The sequence below is a fragment of the Scophthalmus maximus genome, chromosome 3 (genome assembly GCF_022379125.1).
Source record: "Scophthalmus maximus strain ysfricsl-2021 chromosome 3, ASM2237912v1, whole genome shotgun sequence".
Lineage (NCBI taxonomy): Eukaryota > Metazoa > Chordata > Actinopteri > Pleuronectiformes > Scophthalmidae > Scophthalmus > Scophthalmus maximus.
Genome location: NC_061517.1, coordinates 19,453,367 through 19,479,069, shown reverse-complemented (window position 1 = coordinate 19,479,069; position 25,703 = coordinate 19,453,367). Strand labels below are relative to the sequence as shown.

The 25,703-nt window shown below is 45.0% G+C and overlaps 3 protein-coding genes across 6 annotated transcripts; 1 reads left to right on the top strand and 2 right to left on the bottom strand.

The window, feature by feature from the left end:
- Positions 1 to 6,494: 6,494 nt before the first annotated feature.
- Positions 6,495 to 14,981, top strand: tmco4 (transmembrane and coiled-coil domains 4). Of its 4 annotated transcripts, none has more exons than XM_035645552.2 (14): positions 6,495 to 6,617; positions 7,581 to 7,731; positions 8,251 to 8,425; positions 8,712 to 8,739; positions 8,834 to 8,963; positions 9,281 to 9,378; positions 9,639 to 9,782; positions 9,959 to 10,078; positions 10,636 to 10,800; positions 11,468 to 11,604; positions 11,830 to 11,914; positions 12,223 to 12,340; positions 12,554 to 12,671; positions 13,810 to 14,981. In XM_035645552.2, exons 1-14 carry the CDS (start codon positions 6,575 to 6,577, stop codon positions 14,296 to 14,298), a joined length of 2,001 nt encoding a protein of 666 aa, XP_035501445.2. In that variant the 5' UTR covers positions 6,495 to 6,574; the 3' UTR covers positions 14,299 to 14,981. The 4 variants fall into 4 exon arrangements, with proteins under 4 accessions (XP_035501445.2, XP_035501447.1, XP_035501446.1 ...); XM_035645554.2 differs by lacking the exon at positions 6,495 to 6,617 and adding an exon at positions 6,816 to 7,100; XM_035645553.2 differs by lacking the exon at positions 6,495 to 6,617 and adding an exon at positions 6,816 to 7,150.
- Positions 14,982 to 15,067: 86 nt separating this feature from the next.
- htr6 (5-hydroxytryptamine (serotonin) receptor 6) lies at positions 15,068 to 21,300 on the bottom strand. Its single transcript, XM_035645556.2, has 3 exons — positions 19,289 to 21,300; positions 16,988 to 17,122; positions 15,068 to 15,424 (listed from the first exon to the last, which is right to left on the bottom strand). The coding sequence occupies exons 1-3, from the start codon at positions 20,201 to 20,203 to the stop codon at positions 15,068 to 15,070; spliced, it is 1,407 nt and encodes a 468-aa protein (XP_035501449.2). The 5' UTR covers positions 20,204 to 21,300.
- Positions 21,301 to 22,387: 1,087 nt separating this feature from the next.
- micos10 (mitochondrial contact site and cristae organizing system subunit 10) lies at positions 22,388 to 25,492 on the bottom strand. Its single transcript, XM_035645558.2, has 4 exons — positions 25,206 to 25,492; positions 23,799 to 23,846; positions 22,675 to 22,781; positions 22,388 to 22,580 (listed from the first exon to the last, which is right to left on the bottom strand). Exons 1-4 carry the CDS (start codon positions 25,267 to 25,269, stop codon positions 22,572 to 22,574), a joined length of 228 nt encoding a protein of 75 aa, XP_035501451.1. The 5' UTR covers positions 25,270 to 25,492; the 3' UTR covers positions 22,388 to 22,571.
- Positions 25,493 to 25,703: the final 211 nt, after the last annotated feature.

Sequence of the window (25,703 nt, the reverse complement as noted above, 5' to 3'; positions counted from 1 at the left end):
GCTGGCGAGGCCAACACCCTCTGCAAGTTTCCACAGCAAAATGTCACGGGCCGCCTGCGGTTCTGCCAAGTTGCGTCGATGGAGGTTTCTCTCTATAGCAGAGGCCTGCTCAGACAATGGTCTTATTGTGTTAAAGACTGACAGGAGGGCCGCATTTGTAGATTGAAGATAGCTCTGTATGAACAGAAACTGATCACGCTGGATACACTTTGAGGAGATGGCTGGTTGAGAGTGCCGGTTCGGAGATTTGATTGCATCTACCGCGTGACGTGAAGAGTCTTGATTTATGAAGAAGCCCGCTGAAAGAGCATGTTATGGGTAGTTTTGAAAGCAGAGGAGGTTCTGACTCCGGTGGCATGTGAGAGACGTAAGTCCTCTGGAAAGGCTCTTCTGGTTGTTTGCAAAAATGTCTAAACGGAGCAACTGAGAAGCAAAGACTACCGCTTTGTTGAGTATAGTTCGGCAAAATAAAAAAAAGGGAAATTCCATTCACAGCCTCAGCGTGCCCCCAAGTGCTCTCTTGTACCGCATGAAATGAAGGTCCTCCATCCCAAAAAAATGTACAAACTGCTCAAAGGACCACTAGCGCCGGACTATAAACCGAGAAACACTAAAGTCCCGCTCATTCAGAAACCACATGAGAAAGGTCAGTGGCGGTGACTCATCGATGTCAAGAACTCATCGAGCTCTCCAAGGCCCTGGCTGCATTCATGGAGCCTGTGGGAAGGAGGGTGGTAGGGCTGCAAGTTGGCGGGATGTCACAGGCGTATCTCGCTCGCACACACACACACACACACACACACACACACACACACACACACACACACGCACGCACACAATCAGAGTCCAGTGCCGGGCTTTACAGTGTTTGTGCGTGTGTGTGTGTGTGTGTGTGTGTGTGTGTTCACATAATTTCTCCTCTGTTTTCTGCCGGTTTAATTCTGGTCATATTTCCACTTATTCTTTCTTTTCTCTCCTGTTCTTTCTGAAGTCATCCCTCTCCCCAACTGTTCTTAATCTCGCGGGCCTATCAGCGTCCTTCTTTCTCCTTTTCACCATCTCCCTCTCAGCTGGTTTTTCCGATGCAATTTGGCCACAGCCCCCGCAGCTGGATTCTCCATTCTCTCCTCCCTTTGTGATTCCTCCTCTCTCCTCTCCCCGGCGCACTCCCTCCCCAGCAGTCCCAGCTGCCTTCCACCCTTAGTTACAATCCTGTATACTATACAAACACACGGACACGAGCACACACACAGACACACACACAAGCCCTCACATGCACACTGACAGGGGTTTCACGGCGTGGTGTATATATACGGCGCGCACACACATGGGCCGATGCGTACGCACACAAAGGGTGGTTGAAGTCACTTTTGTGGTATGTCTGAAGGTTTTAAAAAAGCAGGGATGTGTTGTAATTACAAGTGCATCCGCAGTGGAATCTGTTAGGGCAGGTTGAGTAGGGGAGGGCTTGGCAACCTATCAAAGCAACCACTGAGGCAAAAAAATACCCCCTCTCTTGTATATGCTTGTTTAAAGGAGTGCACAAATTAAAAAAGAACATGCACATAAAGGCTTACATATTGCTCCAAAAGCCACACTCATACGCACATGGGACCCCTTGCCAGTTTGCGCGGCGGACACATCTGGCCTGGAGTTACAGAGAGGGGTGGACCGCCGACTTTTACTCCAACGCCTCACCAGGTGTGATGAGGGACCGGCCATTTTTAACGACAGAAGAATGACAGCCCGCGGTGGGCTCGGGCCCGTCCTGCCCGTTAACACCATCGGCTGTCAGCCACATCCGCTGCCTCTCCAATTGAAGCCGGGCCTTTCACTTCCAGGCACGTTTTTGCACACGCTCAAAGTTGCAGCCTTCCGCCGTTATCTGCGCCCCCCTTCCTGTGCACATAACGCGCCCTCCGCAGGTGCCCCCACAGGTCACACAGTCCACTCTGTCTTGGTTTCGCTCAGCCCCCCCCCCCCCCCCCTCCTGTCGAGTGTGACGGTGACAGAAAGGAGAAGTCTGACATTGTCTGTTAGTGATATGGTATGGGGGAGTTGAGGGGGGGGGGGGGTTGTGTTTGAACTTGTCTGGCTTCTTGAGCTCTACCTGTCTGCCTGTCGGTTTTCCAATGAGTAATCCATTGAAAGACTGAGCTCACAGAGACAGAGAGAGACACACACACCCACACACAGCTCAAGTACAAGAGGGGAGAAGGCGCCGAAGCCTCCGTGGCTGAGAGCAGTATTTGCTGTGAGGCAGTAATGTAAACCCAAAACTGTCAAAGACTTACAGTGGCGTACAGCAGCCGTAGAGAACGGCAATGTCAGTCTGTTGGTTTGTTGTGACACTGACGCATGTCTGCAGCCACAGTGATTCTGTCCAGACATTCACGTTTCCCAGAAGAAGAATCGTACTGACTTCTGTGATCCCCTGACCTTGCGTGACCACCCACCAATACTTTGGCTTAAGAATAAATTACCTGCTAAACTAATGTTATTTTTCCAACAGCCTCGGCTGTTCTTTGCACTTCTCAGTAATTAGCAAATATGAGCATGCTATCACCGTGAACTACGATGTTGAACACGGGGAACATTACACCTACTAAACATAGGCAAAGGCATTTTATTTTTTAATCCAGCTATGGTGACTTTAAATTTAAAATAATGTTTGCATGGAAATGGATGCATTTGCAATTTTGAACATGTAACATAAACACAAGCAGGGCTGCTACAAATAACTATTTTCAATATTAATGAATATGATTGAATGAATTAATAAAAAAATTTCTAAGAACAGTCACAATTTTCCAGACCCCAAAGTTACATCCTCAACGTACTCGTACAGTAGTCCAAACCCCAAAAGATTTGTAGTGAACATGTAAGACGAATAAAAGTCTTAGATGGTAAATACTTATCGTATTTATAATATATGTAAATCCTCAAATTTGACAGGTTGTAACCAACGCATGTTTCACATTTTGCTTGAAAATTGACTTAAAACAAATATTTTTTTGATGTGAAGTCGTTGCATGGTCTGAATAAAAGTTTAGTACAAGTTTGGTGTGAAGAACTATTTCCACAGCGTTGAAGGCCACTCAGTTATGTAAAACACTAATAAAACATTTCATAAAATATTTTGAAAAGTAGAAGCTTATGTAATGCAAACCACAGCTTTGAAAACTAAAGCCGCTTGCGTCGCAGCAAGGTAAGCACGGTTTGCCGAAGACATCGAGCACAGGTGTACAAATACACAGTCTGTATTTTATGCAAGGTACAACAAGAGTTCACCTAGTATTATCTTTTCCATCACTGCATTTCAGCACTCGAGAGTTTCAAAGTCAAACCGTGGCCTTTGATTTTTCCATGATTACAAGTCGAGGCAAGCTGAAAGGTCAAGTCTATAAAAGGAGAACTGGAGAACTCATACGGGATCCTATTTAGCAATTCTTCTCCCATAGTGTCTCTCATCTGATTATCGTCATTGGTTGGTTGGGGATGTTTTCCTTTATAAATCATAAATGTATAGGTCATTATTTATATGACACGAGAGAGAGATTCCAAATAAAGCGATATTGCGTATAGTTTTTAATTAAACTGTTGGCTTTCCTACATGTAAAGTCTTGTTTATGATACACTAGAGGCTGCTCAGTGGGCAGTATAAACAGGATGCCTTTCCGAGACAGACAAATACAGCGTGTGCACGTTCGGGGATTCCTCTGAGACGAGGCCAGGATATTATTTTGACAAAGCACTGGCGTTGTACTAACAGTCCCTCCCCGTGAAGACCTGGCGGAGGCGTGAATACCCCGGTGCATGTTTCCTGCGCTCCCTCGCTCTTTGTCACTGCACGGCATTCAGGCTGGAAAAAAAAAAAAAAAAAAAGTGAGAGCAGAGCCAAGTACGTACAGCAAATGAGACGCTGATGAAGCAGATGGGAAGGGAGTGGGTGAGCTGCGGCCAGACAGTCTGAGCAAAAACAAGCAGAGTTCGCATATCAGCTTCATATGATCTGTATATGAAAAGGTGGGGCACTATGGAAGAGAATAAAGAGTATGAATTTTTTGGGGGGGAAAGGTGATAGCCACATGAAGCTTGAAGTATAATGACCCAGGAGTCAATGACACTGAATCTGACCATGTCAAAAACATTGTTCACCGCCACTCTTGGACAATCATATTCACATTTGGTCAGATAGGATCACTTGCGTGCCTTGGCTCTGTAGTCTCTCAGGACTACTTGTGGTTCCCAGAGTCTATGAAAGTAGAATGGGAGGTACAGCTTCAGCCACCAGGCTCCTCTCCTCTGGAACCAGCTCCCAGTTTGTGTCAGGGAGGCAGACATCCTCCTCACATTTAAAGTTAAACTTAAAACCTTCCTCTTTGATAAACATTATAGTTAGAGCTGCTCAGCTGTTTACTAAACCATTTCTTTGTAAAGCTGCTATAGGCCTAGACTGCTGGGGGAACTTATATCATGAGCATCTCTCTCCCAGTCTAGTAGAGATAAAAGCGGCGGTTGCACAACTGTCCTGTCTCTCTCTCTCTCTCTCTCTCTCTCTCTCTCTGTCTGTCTCTCTCTCTCCTCTCCCCCTCTTTCTGCCCACCTCTCCTCTCTCCCCCATTTCTCTTCTCTCACCCCGACCGCTTGAGGCAGATTTTCCGCCCACAACCGAGTCCGGTTCTGCCAGAGATTTCGTCCTGTTAAAAGGGAGTTTTTTTCTCCGCCGCAGTCCCCAAGTGCTTGCTCATTTTGGGATTAGTTTTTGTTTTTTTTCCCCTATAATAATTGTAATATTGACCTTACTATGTAAAGTGCCTTGAGACAATGTACGTTGTGATTTTGCACTGTACAAATAAAATTGAATTGAATTGAATTACATTTACTTTAAATGAGCTATATTGCATTTTGCTGTACTATTGTGTCAACGTTGCACTGTATGTTGCTATTTTATAGTTAACGCATTGTATTATACTAAACTACAATACACTACTATAATAGAAGCACACTGTATACACCTATTGTACTGTACTGTAATAACTACACTGTACGATTGTATTTTACTATATCTTTAATTCACTGAAAAATACTTTTTCATACTATACATACTATACTCTACTAGATCAAGTCATATACTATACAGTACTTTATTATATAATGCATACTTGATACGAAGTTGATTATGGCACTGCATGATATGCAGTAGCTCATATCTCTGCTCGTAAACAAGCTCTCCGAAGAATTCCCATAAATGCCATTCATTCCACTTTACTGGGATTTGTGTATTTGTAAGTGTCTTCTCTCTTCACGCTTATGAATCTTATGACTCTCATAACCACTAAAATCCATTTACTAACCGCACGCTGAACACTGCTTTCCTAGCCACTGGCAACATCTGGTCAAATGGTGCCAGTGTGCTCCTTTCCGGTGTGTCCTTGAAGAGAAGCTGTGCCCTCGAGTGGGTTGGCAGGAAACCATCCACACACACACACACACACACACACACACACACACACACACACACACACACACACACACACACACACACACACACACACACACACACACACACACACACACTGAAGCACTGTCAACTGACTCACAGAGCATTTGAGAGAACAGAGAGACAGTCAGAGATTGACCTTGGAATAACAATAAATGAAAGTAGGCCTCTGTGTGAATAGAAGGCAAACATTGGCGGGGGGGGGGGATCACATGCGATTCATTTAGTTTGACAGGGAAATAATGTCAAAATAATCTACATTATATAAACAGCAATAATTCACCCATGTGAGGTGAAGAAGGAAGAGGAAAAACAACACTTCAGGAACATGTGAAAATACATGTTACACTCACACCTGCTGGCCAGTTCTTGTAATAGCTCTGACTTTTAAAAAAAATATTGTGTCACCAATGGGGTTTTCACTGGTATTCTTCCTCTCTGTGAACCAGACTTAGTATATCAAAATAAAAAACAAAAAACATAATAAGTGTTTATCGCCCAATCAATATCAATAACTGCGATTAAAACGGTCCACAACATTTGATGTCGTGAATAGACCCCTGCCCCGTCCTCATCGTACGTGGCCGTTGCGTCACAACAAAGTTTCAAAGTAATGAGGCCTTCACGGACAATCGCAAATGTTGGGAACGTAAAAACGAGAAACCACGTCAACTATTCGAAAACGCGTTTATAGAAGCACAGAAAGCCCAATTTTAGCCATACTATTCTGTGGTGGTAACAACGACAAATGTACATATATTTAACAGGTCCCCTAAATTAAGTAAATCATATTATTAATTTGCATGTCTGATTAGCATTTCCCCTCTTCTTTTTTTTAATCTAGCACAACCCGGCTTTGTGTGGGTTGATAGCTAACATTAAAACAACAACAAAAAGTCACGTTGTTGCACTCGTGCTTTGCGAAATAATTACCATCAAAAGCGTCTCTCTGTGTGACCGTCGCATTAGCGTGGACATTGTCAGATGTCACCGTTCGCAGGGTGGGGAGGGGCAGTGAAGGCACCACGACGAAGTTTCTGCCTCCGTAGTGAAGTAGTGACTTGTGCGGACATGGAGGAGGAACGGAGCAGCCCGGACCGCAATTTCACCCCAGGTACCACGTTAGCATCCGTCCGTTGTCCTCTCGGGTACAAACAGAGGAGCGAGTTATCGAATTGACGACGTCATTTTCCAAAAAGTCCCCGAGCCGTGAGCCCGTCGACGGCCACTCAGCGGCCAGCTGTGTGTGTGTGTGTGTGTGTGTGTGTGTGTGTTTGTAGCAGCTGACGCGGAGTTGTGCGCGGCTGAAGCTCGCCGGCTGAAGTTACCCGGAGTCGTTTGGTCTCGTTCGAACTGTGTCTCATATCATGCGGCTCGCCGCTGAGCCGTCGAACTCGGGTCCGTTTCAGCAGAGACACGACGAAGTGACCGGGGCTCCGCGGGAGCTAGTTGCCCGTAGCGCTTGTGTGCTCTTCGAGTGGCTAGAACCAGACCTCGAACCGAACCGGGCCCACGTCGACGGGCCACAGACTCTCGCATGGACGATTTGGACCTGCTGGGGGAATTCGGCGTTCGTGGCGAGCCACCAGGCTGCACGGTGGGACGCCCTACTGCAGATGTGCACCTGACCAGGGCCTGCGACTAACGGTCATTTTCATAGTCGATTATTTTCTCGATTGATCGATTAGGCGTTTGGGCCATAAGACGGTGAAAAATATCGATCGTGTTTCCCCGAAACTCCAAGGGGGATGTTTTGTCTTGTCCACACGCCACAGATTGCCAGTAAACCGTTACAGAGGAGCAAAGGAAATATTCACATTTAAGAAGCCGAAATCAGAGAATTAAGACCTTTTTTGTTTCCATAAAAACGACCTGAACCGATCAATCGATCATCAGAACAGTTGGCGATTAATCAACTGTTGCGGCTCTGATGCGCCCGTGCGTTATCTTTGAGGTTTCTTGTGATCCGTGTCTTAACCATGTACTGATGTGTCGTCATGTGTGTTTTGTGTCTTCTACGGTGCGTCTGAATGAAGTTTGGTGTAAATGATGAACCTTTGCTCTGTTGTCGCCTCAGACCCGGGCGGTGCAGGGAGGACTCAAGACGCCCCGTGTGACCAGCGCCCGGAGAAGGTCACCGGCAGTCAGCTGACTGAACAGGGCCGGTTCGCCTACGCCGCGCTGTGTGGCGTCTCCCTGTGCCAGCTGTTCACTGGAGAGGAAAACAGGTAACAGAGCCACGGAGCATCGTGTCCTCACGACACCCACGAGTGTGTGTCCTTCCCAGTAATATCATTGTAGTATTAGTAATATTGTATTTCTCCTAATGGTATTATTTAAGGGATACGTGACTGACACGATTACAAGGGATTCACCGATACCAGTATCGGGTATCGGGTCCGATACTGTGCTCATGTACTCGTACTTGTACACGTACTTGTACTACTCCGATACTACAGGACCAGATACCACGACGGCAACATAGCGTCCAATAGACCGGTGAGCAGGTCGGCAGCATTGGTTCTGAAAAAACATAAGGATAAAAAGACATGATCAAATCTGGACTTGCGCGTATATTTGTTCGTCCTTTCATCCACCAGGATCAAATTTAAGTGAGCGATCAAATCCGACCGACCGATCAAGTGTAACAAATCACTTGGCTTTTATTAACTTTTTTAGCTAAACTAAATAATAGATCATGCTTTAATTGAACTGTGTCTTGACTTGAGGAGCCCCGCGTGTCTCAGTGTGTTCAGGGAGCAGTACCTGCAGGGGTTGGTCCGCTGGCTGGACCTGGATGAGTCGGTGATGCCGGTCATGGGGGCTTTCCTGTCAGGCCTCGGCTCCGAGGGCTCCGACAACTTCCTCTCCATCCTACAGGCGGAACCTCTGCTGGCTGCAGGGGCCACGCCCATCGTACAGGTGTTTGTCACTCTTAGACAGAGTATTGCGATGACATTGAACTGTAAAGCTGCCTATGGGTTGTTGTAATCACAAATGTAAATGTGCCAGGTTACAGTAGCAACTTAGTTTCTGTAATTGAGTGCAACACAAGGACATTAGGTAGATATAGGTAGGAAAACAGCTCAATTAAGCTTTTTGATTTGCCTGTAATTGTTGTTCTTGTTTTCCATTGTACTCTGGGTTGTCTGGGTTTCTACAAACACGTCCGTTGAAACCAGCTGTTGTTTCCTTTTGTTCCTCACAGGACATGGTGTCCTTTTCTGTCAAAGACGGTGAGACGTTTTGATGTATTAATGACACGGAAATTCCTATACGTAAGCCTGTTATTATTATTTTTTTAATCCTCATGGTCTGTCATGTTCTCAGCCCAGTATGATGCCAGATCGAGGGTGCTCATCCGTCACGTCAGCTGTCTGCTACGAGTCTCTCCGCGGCAGCTTGAGGAGTTTGAGGAAACGCTGGGAGAGAGTCTGAGGGAGGCAGGAGAGGAGAGCGAGTAAGTTGTGGTTGGGTGGAGTGACGAAAGGGTCGACTACAGACGGCGTGAGTCAGTAGCTACATGCTAACATGGAGCATTTTACACTACTAATATTACAAAGTTAAATTCAGTCTTACAGAGGTTTTATCAACCTTAAACTTCCGATTATTTAAATGATAAAATAATATTTCCCTGTTTCTTTTCTTTTTTGCTGAATCCTGTGTGTGTCACACTCTTTATATACAATGTTGTAGAACTAATTTGACATTTTTTATTCAAGAGCCGATAAATGTTACAGCTAATTCCGTCAATCGGTCTGACTCTGCTTCCATCAGGGAGGAGTCATCTCGGCGGCTGAGGAGAGAAAGAGGACGGAAGTTGCGGCGTTACCTCCTCATTGGACTAGCCACTGTGGGCGGAGGAACTGTGATTGGTGATTATCGCTGCTTCAACATGAAATGGACATTGAAAAACATCTAGTATCTTATATGACCAACTAATCAGCTGATAATTAAATCACCACTGAGTGTTAAGACTATGCTTGAAGATAGCATGATTACCAATTTCAAGAGGTGCATTTTCCATCTGTAGATTTAACTTTCCTGTAAAATCCTTCTTGTGACAAACGGCCCTGACTAGATGTTTTTTTTCTTTCATTCTCTGCACTGACTGTCATCTTTGTATTTTTGCCAGGTGTGACAGGTGGGCTGGCAGCCCCTTTTGTGGCAGCAGGGGCCGGTGCTGTGCTCGGGGCCGGTGGGGCTGCTGCTCTGGGCTCAGCTACTGGCATTGCAATCATGGCCTCTCTGTTTGGAGCAGCAGGGGCGGGATTGACTGGTAAGAGCATCATAAGGACTCCGTTTGCAGAAAATAAGTCATCATCTGTAGAATTTTGACTGAGCCTGATAAGTGCACGTTTTTGTTTTTTTGCTACCTTCTTCCCAAATATCTGGCTTTTGATTTTTCTTTGCTCTTCTTAACCTGTCTTCTATGTCCATACATTGTCGCCTCAGGCTATAAGATGAATAAGTGTGTTGGAGCAATTGAGGAATTTGAGTTCCTGCCACTGAGCTCTGGGAAGCATCTTCACCTGACCATCGCTGTGACCGGTTGGCTCTGCAGTGGCAAATACAGTAAGTACGGCTGCGGCTCTCTAATTACAACCACACACAAGTTGAATGAAAATAAACTTTCTGGAAAAAAATTGATGGATAAAATAACCACAAGGGAACGTCATCCCTTGACAGTTAAGGCTGCATATGATACAGTTCACTGAGCTCTGAAGGAATAGCAGTCCTGAGCCAGTGTCGTCATAGGCACATAGCCTCAAAAAAATTGATAAACAAACTTCTCTTTAAATCTTTTTTAAATCGTTATTTACATGTTTTTGTCTGTACAGTGTGAGGTAGAAGTTCTCAGCGAGGTCAATAACATATTATATTAAATAAAGATTAAGGAAAAGCATTTGACTACAAAAAACGATGTTGCACCACTGCTGAACTTCTGCACATAATGTGCTAAGCCAGTAGATTATACAAAAAAAACACTTTTGCTCTTACATAAAACACTACAACATACACTTAACTACACTCGATTGGTGCTCCCCTTAACACACACACACACACACACGCAAGTACTGCTTATTGGTTCTGACGACCTCACATGAAAAAACACAAACGCTGTGTTCCAGGTTCGTTCCAGGCCCCGTGGGGCAGCCTGGGCGAGTGTGGGGAACAGTACTGCTTGTTGTGGGAGTCACGGTTCCTGAAGGACCTGGGCTCGGCCATGGCCTCTCTGTTGGACGGGCTGGTCAGCATTGTGGCCCAGGAAGCCCTCAAGTACACCGTGCTGTCAGGTACGGAGGCGGATCATGCAGGAAGCACTTAGGCTACATCCACATTACTATGTGTGTTTGTTTTTTGCTACATTTATGTCTACTGTCCCCACAAGCGCCCCTAAAATGGTGGCGTTTCGCTACTTGCTCCAGTTTAGTTGAAAACTCTGGGGCTGCGTTGTAGTACGGACGGGCAGAAACAGAGATGTTTCGTTGACGCAGTCGCTAGTTCCACCTTGTCATCAGTAAGAAGAAATCCCTGCTACTTTTCACCAATGTTGTTCCTTGTCCGTAGTATTTTCTGTATGTATGTAAACAACTGCAGAGTAGACAATAGACTTCCTGTTTACACCAGAACGCACATGCTCAGTGTACGTGAAAGTTCACGTGATGTGTGTTTTCAGGTGTGTTAGTGTGGACGGGGATTAATACGGACACGGAGCTAAAACGCTTGTGTGAAATGAGATTGTTTTAGTTCGTGGATCTAGCCTAGGTCTATTCACTGGATATGTATTTAGGTAAAGGATTGTTTGTAAAAACCGTAAGAACCAAAACTCATCCTGTAGATCAACTGTGAAGAGTTTATTTTGGTTTAGCAGTCACAACTCTAGCCACTCAAGCCACTCTCCTTCTGTTGTATCATTCGTTTGATGCAACATTCATCTGTTTCCGCTGTCACCCTGGGCAGGCATCCTGACGGCTCTGACGTGGCCTGCGTCCCTGCTGGCGGCCGCCAGCGTCATTGACCACCCCTGGTGTGTTTGCCTGAACCGCTCGGCCGAGGTCGGGAAACATCTGGCTCAGGTTTTGAGAAGTAGACAGCAGGTAGAGTGCTATTGTGTATACACATGATTAACCGCATTAATTTAACTTCAGATATTTCTATTCTTTCTTGCGCTCAACGACTCCTCCTTAAGACAAGAATGATAACTGAAATGCAGCATTTATTGACCTGAAATATGACTGTACGCTTAGAGGGAATCATTTGACTATGTTCGGTAAAGATTACGAGGACGACTTCATCTCATCTCTTCTTGTGTGTATCTGAAGGGGAAGCGTCCCGTCAGCCTCATCGGTTTCAGTCTTGGGGCAAGAGTCATCTACTACTGTTTGCAGGAGCTTGCCAATGACCAAGGTATGAACATTGTTGTGTGGGGGGGGGGAAACTTTATTATCCTGATTATTAATTTGAATTGGATTCTGTTTTTCCTTCATTGTGACTTTTTTTAAATGCACTATACTGTGTGAGATATTCCTGGGCTGACACTGTTGAAACGATAATTATGTTTTGTACTCAGTCATTGCTGAAGCAAAGTAGTATAGTCTACTTTGCTTAGTTGATGGTCCTAAAGAATTTAATGCGTTTTTAACCAACCTAATTTGTTTCGTTTTTTTTTGTCCGGGAGTTTTTAAATGTCATGTCTGTTTGTTTTGATTCCTCAGGCAGCGAGGGGGTAGTGGAGGACGTGTTCCTCCTGGGGGCCCCAGTGGACGGCTCTGAAAAGGCCTGGGAGAAAATGGCCAAGGTAGTGGCGGGAAAAATAGTGAACGGATACTGCAGGTAAAACCGAGCTCTTTCCTTTTGTACAGTAAATGCTTACTGTTGCTCTATATTTTTGATATACTTTTTGTTTAGTCGTTGTTCGGTACATTACACTGTATATTTCTGTGAGGCGGGTCCACGGTTTTGCATGCATTCGGGAATGACTCCATTGGGGGTGAGGATTTGTGATTTAAGCACTGGACAAAACTTTCTGAATTATTCCCCCGACAGAGGGGACTGGCTACTGGGGTTCTTGTACCGGAGTTCAGCGGCACAACTCTCTGTTGCTGGGCTACAGCCAATCAACATCCAGGATCGGCGCATGATCAATGTGGATCTATCGGCCGTGGTGAGTCAGAGCTTATATTTAGAAATAGGGCCACTAAAGCTTCCTTAATGAATAGATTTTCAGGTACGTGTGGGTTGAAGGTTATTTAACCTCAAGGTTTTTTCACCTTGCATGAAAAACCACATTTAGCCTCAGACTGAGTCGGTTCAAGTCTCCGTTCACTGCCACACTTGTTTGTTGGATTAGTCTTTAAAAAAATGCAAGGGTACCTGGGCTAATTGAAGAGGTTAAAAAAACGGACGCTATCCTACTTGACACCACTGGCAAAAAAAATATTCTCCAACATATATCTAGTCTAAAATATATCAGAAACTTACCATGCCCCTTAATCAGTATTGTTAATCTTATGTTTTACACAATACTAACATGCTATCACTGGGACATTGTTATGGTTAATGTTATGCAGAGTATGGCCCCCTAATGAACATATGCAACATTCACTGTCTCTCTGACGCTGTGTTTTGTTCTCTGTTAACTCCAGAGGGGGGATTTTCTGGCTTTCTAGCTGCTTAAGTAAATGCTCCACTGTGTTTACCAGCTAGTCGCTAACTGTTCGCTGTTCAGCACTGGGCAGGGATCTCACCTGAGCTTTCACACTGTCAACTGTCATTTTAGATACTTTTTTAAAAATTCTTGATAATATTTGTCATAAAAATGTTACAATGAGATATCATTTTCATAATGCAATATTATTAAATACAGGATTTTAATATCACTTTGAAAGAGACAGTTGTATTGTATGAATAAGATCAAAATAAATGAATAATAAAATGATAAATAAAATAAAAAAGAAGGCCCCTTGCTGGTCTGTTTCACCTCACAGCATTGCCTCCCTGCCACCTTTGTAAATCAACATGATTCCATATGAAACATAACACGTGGTAGTTGTTTGTTATTTTTGAAGCAGGTAAAGCATCAGAGGTTTAACATTTCACACAGCTGAACAGTAAACATACTTGACATATCTGAAGCACCATACAGTAGAAACCTGGGGGATAGTCAAACCTTTTGTACAGAAAATGTATAAATCAGGATAATAATAACCTTTGTGGAAAAAACACTAAATAAAACCTTACAGAAGTATTGTTTTGTTGTGTTTTTTAGTCAGAGACATTCAAACCATGTTTCTGCTTCCCAGGTCAAAGGTCACTTGGACTACATGCGTCAGATGGACACCATCTTAGTGGCGGTAGGAGTTCCCACCAAAGAAGTGCCGGGAGCCTCATTCGCTCTAACTGGGGCTGTAAAGGTCACCGAGGGGACAGCGGACCTCTCCGACCCGGCCCGCAGCGGGAACCAAGGGACTGAGACGCAGAACCTGGCTGCGGAGGCTGAGAAAGAAACAAGCGGAGACGCGAACGAGGAGGCGGGTGACGGTTGGGAGATCCCGGATATCTCACACCTGCTGGACTCTTGGAATGACACCGAAGCAGCGAGTCAAACTGCAGCCGGGGACAACTCACAGCTCAATCCCGAGGAGAACGGGACCGATGGCGACGCGGCGTCCGCTTCCAGCGTGGCATCGGAGGAGGCCAGAGACCCGGATAACGAGCACGTATCGTGGAGCTGGGACGACACACACTGGACAACGGAGCACGCGCGCGAACAAAGGAGGCTAAACCTGTAAAGAGCATGTCACAGGACCAGCTGCCGCCTTGTAAAGTGTAAAGTCTCGTCGAGAAAATATTTGTCACACGGGTCAGTGCACACACACACACGGCAGCTTGAAGTGAAAAGCCCCCGGGAATGAACTGCTTTGTTTAACCACTAAAATTGTGTTTTTGGACTTTTGTGTTGAATCAATGACTATTCAGAATTTTGTGACTAAAACTGATTTTTAATTTTTTTTGCCAAGCGTAAATAATGTCATAATTTATTTTCTAAACTCAATGTGAGATCAAACACTGCTTGTGTGCCGCAGGTTTCAGTGGATGCCACAATGTTGGCGACACCTCATTTCCGTTCATCGCTCCCGTTTATAATCCGTCGCTTGGTTGCTGTGGATATTATCACAGTAATTTGATTTCCATAAGGCCGGGGGGAAATTCAGTGAATGTGTCTTTGTCAAGGACTTTTCTTTTCTCTATTCAACCTGCACTCATGTGAAGCACTGCTTACTTTTGGAGCTTACATAGAGAGTTTACATGCTCTGATAACTGGAAAAGAAAAAGCCTTATCCCTGACATTGTTTTAGTGATATTTAAAATGTGTCCATTGACATTTTTCTGTGACCATGAGAAATGGATTTTAAATGTGAATCTTTTCTTGTTTTCTTATCTCATGGTGAGTAAATCGTGAATTGTACCAATACTTGTCTCCAATCACTTTCCAAACAACAATCACATTCCACCATAAACCTTGACAAAAAACACTAGCCGACTTTCCTATTGAATTATTCAATCCAGGGTGTCGACCTGATTGGGCAGCAGCAGCGGCAGCTCAATGCCAGCGTGCTCGGCATCAAACAGGTTGACGGCGTCCGTGGCCGTGGCGGGGGGGTGGGTGGGGTCGGAGGCCAGGGGAGAGGGCGGGCTGCTGGCGATGTTCAGCTCTCCCGAGTTGCGCAGAGAGAGGGAGAGCGCCGGCGAGGGTCTTCTGGGCAACGGCGAGGAGCAGCAGGGCAAGAGCTTCCCCAGAGCTCGCTTGAAGTCTCTCATGAACAGCGGGTAGATGATGGGGTTCATCGTGCTGTTGCAGTAGCCCAGCCAGGTGATGGCGTCAAAGAGGGCGAGGGGGACGCACTCGCACACCGCCTGGAATTAAGACAGCGAAAAGAGTGGCAGACAAGGAATTGGTTTATTTAACGTAGGATGTAAAACGTATCTATTGAGGAAGGCACAAATGCATGTGCATAAGCAAATAGGCAATGTAAAATTACTAATATGTATTGTTGCTGAAAAAAGGAAAAGAATTAGTCCATAAACTGGAAAACGAGTAATAGAAAAAAATAAGATTTGCAAATGTTGGAGGAATGAAATTCTTTTGGCGTAAGTCTTTTTACCTCAAGGACACCCAAAGTAAAACTCCTAAGAGCCACTTTAAATTACAATCCAATTTTTTTTTTGTTAAGTTTAGTTTTTTGCAAAATTGAGTTCATTTACCGAAATTTCTTTATGGTAGTAACATTAATTAAATACAAAAATGAATATGATGCTGTGTTGGTGTGCGTGCGCCCATCTGTCTATAGATTTGAAGTGGCTGAGTTCTGAAATCATAAAAAAAAAAATGTAATGGGCTGCTGCCCATCACTTCTTTCATCTAATTTTCAACGAAAAACGAGAACCATACATATATATTTGCGTCTGACTCATAGAAAAAACACAGATCTTGAACATAACACGTGGGTTTTTGAGAAGAACGGTGAAGGAGGAGACAGCTGTTGGAGGAGAGCTTCCAATACGACCAAGACGAGACGGGGTGGGGGGACTGGGACGGAAAGGAGGGGGGGAGTTTCACACACCACATTGAGTGTGAACAGGAAGGAGAGCACAGACACAGTCAAGTGGCGAGAGGGCACAGATGGGAAATTTAAAATGACTGGATCATTGAAAGGCTTGAAAAACAGGGCAAGTGTCATTACCAATTTAGATGAAATTGTTTTCCTGGTTTTCTTTTCTTCCCCCAGCGAGGAAACGAGTGCGTGCGTGCTCAGTCTAATCAAATCGAAATCAACAACTCAAAAAGAATACCAATTATAAATGGTCATTTGGTGTTTTTCGTTTTCTGGGCTTTGGAATGAGTCAGCCTCACGAAGCCGAAATGCCAATCTATTTTCCTCGCTGGATGGCCTGGCGGTGCTGCGACGCCAAGGCTGGCCAATAAAAAATAGATTGGTATCCAAGGTTCTTTTTTTCTTTTCTTTTCTTTTCCATTTATTTCACACTCTTTTTGTGCTCGCCCCACACACACACACACACACACACACACACACACACACACACACACACACACACACACACACACACACACACACACACACACACACACACACACACACACACACACACACACACACACACACACACACACACACACACTTGTGAGAATAGCTCTGAGTCACTGAGATTTATGAAATGGGAGAGCTGTTCCAAAAAAAAAAGACTTATGTACTTTTTAGGGAAATTATGTAATATGTTGATTGTGAAGAACAATTCACATCTGAATAGAGCAAACTGGAGCTATTTGCCCCCAACGACTCATTTGATCGTGCATCTCATATCTCATGTCATTAGTTTGACGTGTCAAATGGACACCACTTTTCCACCACACTACATTTGTGCGTCTTGTCCGTGCCAGGGTCCGGTGCCTCTACTGACCTGAGCCATGTTGGTGATGAAGAAGGGAAGCCAAGCACTGAAGAAGAGGCCCAGCAGCACCCCCAGCGTCAGACTGGCCTTCAGCGCCCTCCGACCGTGTCTGTGAGCCAGGCGCCGCTCACTGTTCACCGACGGCTGTGGAACGGTGGGGGAACGAACAGAACTGTCATCGCTTTATACTCGTAAGAATTACAGACACAATGTATATCTCCCCCTGGTTTAGAATTTGGGAACGTTTCTCTGTGTACCTCGTTGTGGCCTCTTTGGCGCGCAATTCAAGCTGAAGGAATTGATGGTTATTTTGGGAAGTATATATATTTCTTGCCTAAGTAAGATTAAAAGATTAATACCCACTGTCATGTCTATATGCTTCACTCAAAGCTGCAGGCACCACTTTTATGCCTAACTAGCGACTTTAAAGCAGATTGAAGTGATATACTGTGAAAAATGAAATTGTAAAAATGATTGTCTGTTTAAAGGTGGTAGGGAGAATTGGTCATATTTGGACAGAGGCAGGCTCCGTTTCCATTCTTCATGTAGATATTGTTTTACCACCGTGACATCGGATGTAAATGATTCATATGCAACAGTAACTTACATGATGACGTGCGTCTCTTCTGGGTCATGTTCATATTAATATTCTTCTCCTTCTTCTTCTACTTTGACTTCAATCGTTTACGTTTGTGCATGGCGCAATGAATTGTGGGGCGTCTATATCTCCTTTCCTTTCCCATAGGAAAGTCCAGTGTACCCTATGCTAAAGGGGGTAGGAAAGGTAGTATTGAAGCACCTTCTCTTATGCATTTAGAGAATCCCAACAGCTCTCATCATGGCTGATTGATGGCGAACTCGTGGCCTCGCAGATCACCTGCACACCTTTCCTCCTCACATCAGCTCATCCACCTTCAGTAGTATCTACCGTTTCCTCAGCTCTCCGTCGGAAAAATTGTTGTTGAAAAACCACAGTGGTGGTAAACGTTCCCGGCTGACGTAGTGTTTTTCGAGTGAGCTGACCTCCAAGTGCTTTGACTCACCCCTTTCCGTCAATCACCCGCATGCCCGTTCCCCAGCCCGCCCGCCTCCTCCACCTGCCAACCCCTGCCGGTCACCTTTACACCTTTACCCCCCCCCTTCATTCCACGCTCTCCATGCTTCCCCGCTGCCCTTCCTCACCCCTGCATCCACCCGAGCACCCCCCCGTTTGTGTGCGTGTGTGTGTGTGTGTGTGTGTGTGTGAGAAAGAGAGACAGAGAAAGTGAGAAAGAGAGAGGGAGGCTTTACTGCGTATAAATGTGACAGACTATGAGGCTGCATATGGGGGCAGCGAATCGGACACCGTCTGCACTTTTCCCCACCATGGTTTCGTGAGCGGGTTTTACACCTCCTCAGTCTCTCCTTTTAATATATCCGTTGGTTCGGATGACAGAAGAACAAAACATGCTTCAGACTGCATCCCCTCTAAAAGAGCCTGGCGTTGACGAATAAAGCTGTGGGGACGTCTTCACCTCCACGTCGGTACACAACACGCACACAGACGCACTCGCACACAAACACAGACACACAGGTTCACTGTTCAATGACATTGAAGCAACAGCCTTTAACATCACCACAAGCTTCTTTTTTTCTTCTTCTGCGAAATACCCACATTTGAAAGTCTGTAAATCTCAAAACGTGTCCCTTTCAATTGGGAGAGGCACAGAAATGTATTTTAGTTCATTGCTGGAAGAAAAAATGTGAGCAGAATGTAGTTTGCACAAAAACCCTGAATCTGTTAGGTCCAAATGAGTCATCCATCTAAACAGATGTGTGCATCTGAACTCTGAAAAAAAGAAAGTGGGTGTAGACTCGGAGCTCAGCTTCTGAAAAGATAAAGGGGAAGACCAATTTGGCTGCCGAACACACAGCCTTTACAAGGAAGAGACAAGCTGGAGAACTCTCACGGTGGATGGATGACTGCTTTTGATTTTTTTACGTTTGTGCTTCCTCTTCCACTCACGGAATTCATCTTGTCAGTGTTACTCATTAAGATCTGCTCCACTGGTCTACAATTTTACTATCACCGTTTTGTTATCAGGCGTTGCCGTTATTCAGCTTCATGTGTTGGTCAGCACTGAGCATCCTTAAAGGTGCTATATGTACATTTTCTCCCTGGTTTCTTGTGCTGATGGTCACTCGCCAAGAGCGTCGGCCATTGTTGTGTTTACAAGACGCCATGATACGCCCTCTGAGCAGTGCTACCTCTCCAACCCTGACAATCTGATTAGTCCGAGTGACTGTGCTCTCTCTCTCTCTCTCTCTTACCGGTACGTTTTGTGACACCGGAGGTTCCTGGTACCTGCCGCCGTCTCCGTCCTGCCGTGCGTGCGCCGCTGCGATCCCAGGCGAGGGCGGCCGGGACGGTTCCCCGAGAGAGGGATGCGGGTGCGGCGGGTGGCTCAGCGCCGCGACCCTCTTTGCCTGCCTGCGCGCGGCCAGGAGGATCCGGCAGTAGGTGAAGCAAATGGCGCTGGAGGGCAGAAAGAAAGTGACCACAGATGCCACGAGAGCGAAGGGCAGGGTGACCCGCAGGCGGCACTGGAAGGAGAGGCCTCCCGATGGCGACAGCTGAAAGTAGGACGCTGGATGCAGTGTGTCGGAGTAGGAGCTGGTGTTGCCGCCACCGATGCCTGGATCGGAGGAGTGTCCGCTCCCGAGGCCTAAGCTGTGCCATTTCATCTCAATGGGCAGGAAGGAGGCCAACGCCGCCAGCCCCCAGGCGGCACCCACAAGAAGTAACGCCCGGGCGGGGGTCATCCTTTGCTTGTAGCGCAGCGGTGAGATGATGAAGAGGTAGCGGTCCAGGCTGATCACACACAGGTTGAGGATGGACGCGCTGCAGCACATGACATCGAAGCAGAGCCAAATTGGGCAAAAGGCCGGCCACAGCACCCAGGCGCCGCACAGCACATTGAGCATGGCGGGCGGCATGACCACCAATGCCACCATGAGGTCGGACAGGAACAGAGATACCAAGAAGCAGTTGGAGGTGCAGCGCAGAGAGCGATGGGCGAACACCAGGGCGATCAGCAACGCGTTGCCGCAGACGGTCATGAGGATGATGACGGTCAGCATGAAGGCCAACAACCACGGGCCGCTGCCAGTGATGTTCCAAGCGCCGGTGGCGGGAGAACTGCTGTTGTAGCTTCCCACAGAGCCAGGCAAGTGCGAGTCGGCCATGGTGCCAGTTCCCTGCGGCGGTCACTACACCAGCTCCTCTTTAGGTTCCTCTTTAGGCACCACTAAATGATACGGGCTTTAAACCAGTTCTCCTTCCCGACCAAAGCTCTCGCTTCAGAACTATTGTTGGACAAAAAGAAAACAAAGGGGTCTTGGGTGGAGAAGCTCTCCCCGTCAAGGTCAGTCGGACTGTTCTCCATGGACGAATATCCCCATCTCCCTTTGACAGGAATACATCCAGGCGTCCCGGGCTGACTTCCACTGCCACCAGTGTAGTGACAACAAAATCAACAGCAGACTTTTCGCTCATCTCTCCATCCCCAACCAGCGTGTCCCTGCCTCATCCACAGCTGAGAGCCGGAGTGAGCCAATTCGAGAGCTGGCAGAGGGCTTTCAAAAGGAGCATGTCACAACGATGACAGCCACCGGAGGAGGGCTCACAGAGAGATAAGCCTTTTCGGACTGGGCACAACGAGAGCAACTGAAGATGGAGAAGACGAGGATGCAATACTGAAAATTATTCCTCACCTCTCAGAAGTGGCATTGTGCGGCTTCCGCGCGTCCCTCGCTGCGCCGCCGCCTTTACACGAGACCTTTCTTCATTCTGGGAAACGGCGTGGAGCAGAAGCCAACACAAAAGTGTGCAGCAGTCATCCGTGCGCAAGGCTCCATTTATAAGTGCTCTACAGGAATCATGGTCCTTGTGATGCTGCCTCTTTTTTTTTTGTTCATCACTCGCTCCCGTTAATCCCTTTGTCGGCCACTCCAGCGCACCTCGCAGCCTGAGCGCACGCCTACTGAGAAGGAGCGTGTCAAAGCATTGAGCTGTTGATGCATAACCATGCACAATCACAGCCGAGAAATATGCAAAAACGCATCATACAAACTAGTGTGGGTGGTCTTTTTTCTGTGTTTGTCCGCGTTATTTTATCTGTTACAGCATATTTTTTTTTTGTTAAGCATGATAAAGATTTGATTTTCTTTAAGGTTACGTCTAAAATGGATTTATTCCTATTGGTATGAGCCAAAAGGGTGTGTAAATTGTAAGAACTATTAAAGTAGTCATCATTTTCCCCCTTTTTTATTTTTCAAGCAACTTTTGCCAATAGGTCTACATCAAACTATTTTTTTTTTTTAACTCTACTCTGAGAGATAGTCATGCCTTGGAAATGCACTTGTGTCCCTCGTTTGATTCAATAACTTTGTGTTAGATTTGTTTGGCTTTTTAATTTAAATTTTTGTGAACTCTCTGACTCGGTCGACCGCACCAGTCGTGGTGATTTAGGTCCGTCAGGGTAAAGAGATTGGCTGTTATTCTTACATTAGAGGGTTTTTTTCTGTTGTGTCAAAAAAAAGCCTAGTTGCTATACTGTGAAAATCTGTTTTAATACAATGAAACATCACAAATTTAGCACATTTGTTTCAGTTAAAGACAGAGATATGAACGTAACACTTGGGTGCCACAGACAGTGAGTCAATGGTAAATTAGGATTCAAGTAAATGAATTGGTTCTGAATGATAAAAACATCGTCTTTTCTACAAACATTTTGAAATTAACTTAACCTTGTTCCCACTTCACTCTCAGGCTAAACAACAATTAGTATTCACTTCCTGAGAGGAGCGCTTGAATACTAACCATAAAGCATCATTCACGGGCGAAAAAAAGTCCAGTGCACTCCAGCATTTCAACAGCCTTGTCAAATACTAAACATAATGAGCGACACTCTCATTTTTCATGCCCCCCCCCCTCCATTATTAATCTCCATCGCTACGCCCCAGTCATCTGCCACATCAGATCAACCCTCTGACCCCCTTTCTCTCACACACACACACACACACACACACACACACACACACACACACACACACACACACACACACACACACACAAACACACACACACACACACACCAAGCCCACCACCTTATGGGACGGCGTTTGCCACCAACCTTCCTCCGTCACACATTTCAGAAAATCACGCCCACTCGCACTCCAACTGAAAAGGCTGTATTAACACTTGACTCCTATTAATTTTTCAAGTAGGCTACCACTATTACTGCTGGGGGTGATGCATAATCTGGTTGTAATTCATCGTATAATTATTGGTTATTTTTCCCTACTGTAATGATTTGAATTTGTTTTGGGGGGTTTTGTCCATTATAAAAAATAACCACCAGGGCATCATTTTGGTTGTTCAGATTATTTTATTAAATATACACATACTGTCCTGATTAGCCACATACAAATTATACAGAGTCATACAAGGGATGGACTGATCAACAGGGAGAGTTGAGTCTCACTCTTCCGCAGACAAAACAAAACAAGTTTAAAAAAAGAAAAAGGAATTCAGTCCCTCGTTGACTTGCAGCTATTGCTCCTGTTAAAGAAAAACAGAAATAACAGGGTTATTGTTCTTGTGTTAGAAATAGGGGATCATTTCTGAGCGCCGTTAAGCGCTGTGTTGCACAAACCTTCTCCCCTCTGTGCGGCAGATAATGTGACCTCAGGTCATTCTGACAGTTGGCATATGCCATGCCAAGTCCCACTCCTGAGCCGAGTGAAATCGGCCACGTGTGCCCTGCAAACGAAACCGGTACGTCATCATCTTTTAGTGCACTAAAATACACAAAGAGACACTTTCACAATGTGATTTCAAATCCTTTTCACACTCTAGTCCATAATCTTTGTTTTACCCTCTCATCTATGTTACTTTATTCACGTTCCTTTTTGTGCTTTCAATGAACAAAACCTCTAGATACTCCCAATTATACAAATGATCAAATTAAATTATAAATGAATTATTTGTTCAGACTGAAAAACAAAGACACTCAAAGGGCCGTTAAATGAAAAGCCCGTCACTGCTGGCAGTAGCAGACTTGTTTTCTCTAGTGGCCACAGTGCATCACTCCTGACTCCGCTCCTCTTGGCGCAGACGTCAAAAAGAAATTAAAGGGGCAGTAAGCGATTCTAAATCAATACACGTTTCGAAAAAAGAAATCTGCGATTTCAGTCGCTTTTGCGCCCCCCAAAAAATCTGGGGTTTTTCTGCTCAGCCCAGGCTAAAAAAAATGGTGCGGACCGCACCAAACAACATTGCGATTGAAGTTTGCAAACATCACTTGTCGACATGTTAAGAAACGCGCTGGCGGGTGGTTTTATGCCTATTGGTTAGTGCGTCGGTCTCCCATACCTGAGGTGGCGAGTTCGCAGCCCGGCCAGAGCAGTTAAATCACAACGACAACAAAGAGAGAAGCAAGCTTTCTCCAAAATCGCTTACTGACCCTTTAAAGAGTCAAGATATTTTAATACCTGATTAATTATGCCTTTCCTTCAGCTGTATCGCATATTTTTGTACTACTTTGTTTGTATTTTAAAAGAATGTCTTACAATAGGAGGGTCACCTTAAACAAAACCCTATGGGTTTTTTTGGCCCCTACAGCACATTTCAGTTATTTGTTGTGTTTTTTTTCTCTATATTTCACTATATACTGTATATATATTGTTCTTTTTTCATTGATCTATTGTGTATTTTCTTGTGTGCAATAAAAAAAAAAAAGTAAAGTCTCTGCAGCAGCAAACAATTCTAACTACTTACGCTTAAAGAACACAACAGAAAAAACGATTCCTAACCCCAGTCCAGTGCCTGAAGAGAAGAGAGGGAAAAAAACAAAACAAAGATGACAATTTATAATTTACTATTCAAATAACATGCATGTTCTGACTTATGTACATCGAATTGTAGCCATGTAACAACCCCATTGTTTCTCTGTAATAAACAACTTTCCAAAAGCATATGACGATAAACTTAACAGTCTACATGTGAACCTTTACTTTCATTCGTGTAGCAGGATGCATTTCCTCATAATTTCCTCTGATAATTTGTAAAAACTAGGTGTCGTCTCAGGGACACGTAGTCTTAATACACAGCCCCCTTTAAGAAACACAGTGGCCCTGTGAGCTTGCTGCACTAGTTGATGCTGTGACGATGACATTAAACCAAACTCCATTCAAAAATCGTACACTTTGTTGGTACTTTGCTTATTGGCAGCAGCCGGCGACCATGAGTGGACACTCTTTTTGCTTTATTGCAGGATTTACTAGTCTAGAATACCAGTGACTCATCAAGAAATATCTTATTTCAATAACTAAATGTAACACCTCCATTTCTATCCAGATGTGGTATTTTTTTTTAGAAAACTGTGAAGATGCAAGCCGAGACAATGGACAATTTACATCATATTTAAGTACATATTAGTTTTTCGTAGAGCTGCAACAGTCAATTGATTAATCCATTAAGTATCGACTACTAAATGAATCGACAACTATTTTGATAATCGATAAATCGGTTCAAGTAGTTTTTATGAAACGATTCTAATTTCAGCTTTTAAATGTGAATATTTTCTGGTTTCTTTGCTCCTCCGTGACAGTGAACTAAATAGTGTTGGTGTGTGGACAAAACCAAACATCACCTTGACGTTCAGGAAACACGATCGACTTTTCTTCACCATTTCATGACATTTTATGGACCGGACGACAGATCGATTGATCGAGGAAAACAATCGACGGATCAATCGATCGTGGAAATATGTTATTAAATTTTTTGTTTTAAATATTTATGCCGAATTTCATATCGCAGCAAAGGTGTAAATCAACATCAACATTGACCTGAATGGCGTTTCGATCTGGCTTCTGTCCAATTACAAAATATAAGAGAAGGGCGAATATTTATATATATATATATATGAGTAAGGTTAGAACAAAAGCAACGATGGTGCCATTTTTTTGGAATGAAACCACAATCAACCCTAATTCATATGTCGCAATAAAACAAACATCTAGCTGGTCATTCGGTTGCCCTTTACATGCTAGCTAGCTAGCTAGCTAGCCCGTCGCCCAGTCAATGACAGCAGGGGACTACAGTGAAAACCAGGGCTATGGCTTTGTCCTCGTCCCGGGGACGCTAACGCCGCCGTTCCGGGAGGGACGGCTCGGGGATATTTACCGAGTTTAATGGCACCGTCTGCCAGGCACCGGTCCCACTTTTTGCCCAGCTCCTTCTCAGACATGCTGGACCTTCTTAGCTCGCGTCAGGACGAGGTGAGAGGTGTCAAACGCAGGATCTGGCGCTGCGTTCGCGTGCGCCCGGAAATGTACCCTTGGTTGGAACAATTCGAAATGAATGGGGGGAACGCGCACACGCGACGAAGTGCAGAGGGTTTAATGCCTGACGCCAGTTTTTAAAAGATTGAACTCTGTCGGATAGGTGTTGTAGATAGAGTACACGAGAGGAAAAACGCCCCCCAAAAAAGAATGAAAGCTCGTTTGTGCTTTTACACTGGAACGCAGCACTACGCCTATAACCTCGCGATACGTTACGCCCGAGCAACGTGGTTTGATGTCGCCACCGTGCGGCGGAGGATTGAACGTACAAAAAGTAATTGTAATTATGATTTTTTTTTTTTTTGAATGACTAAATAAATAAATAAATTCATTCACCTTT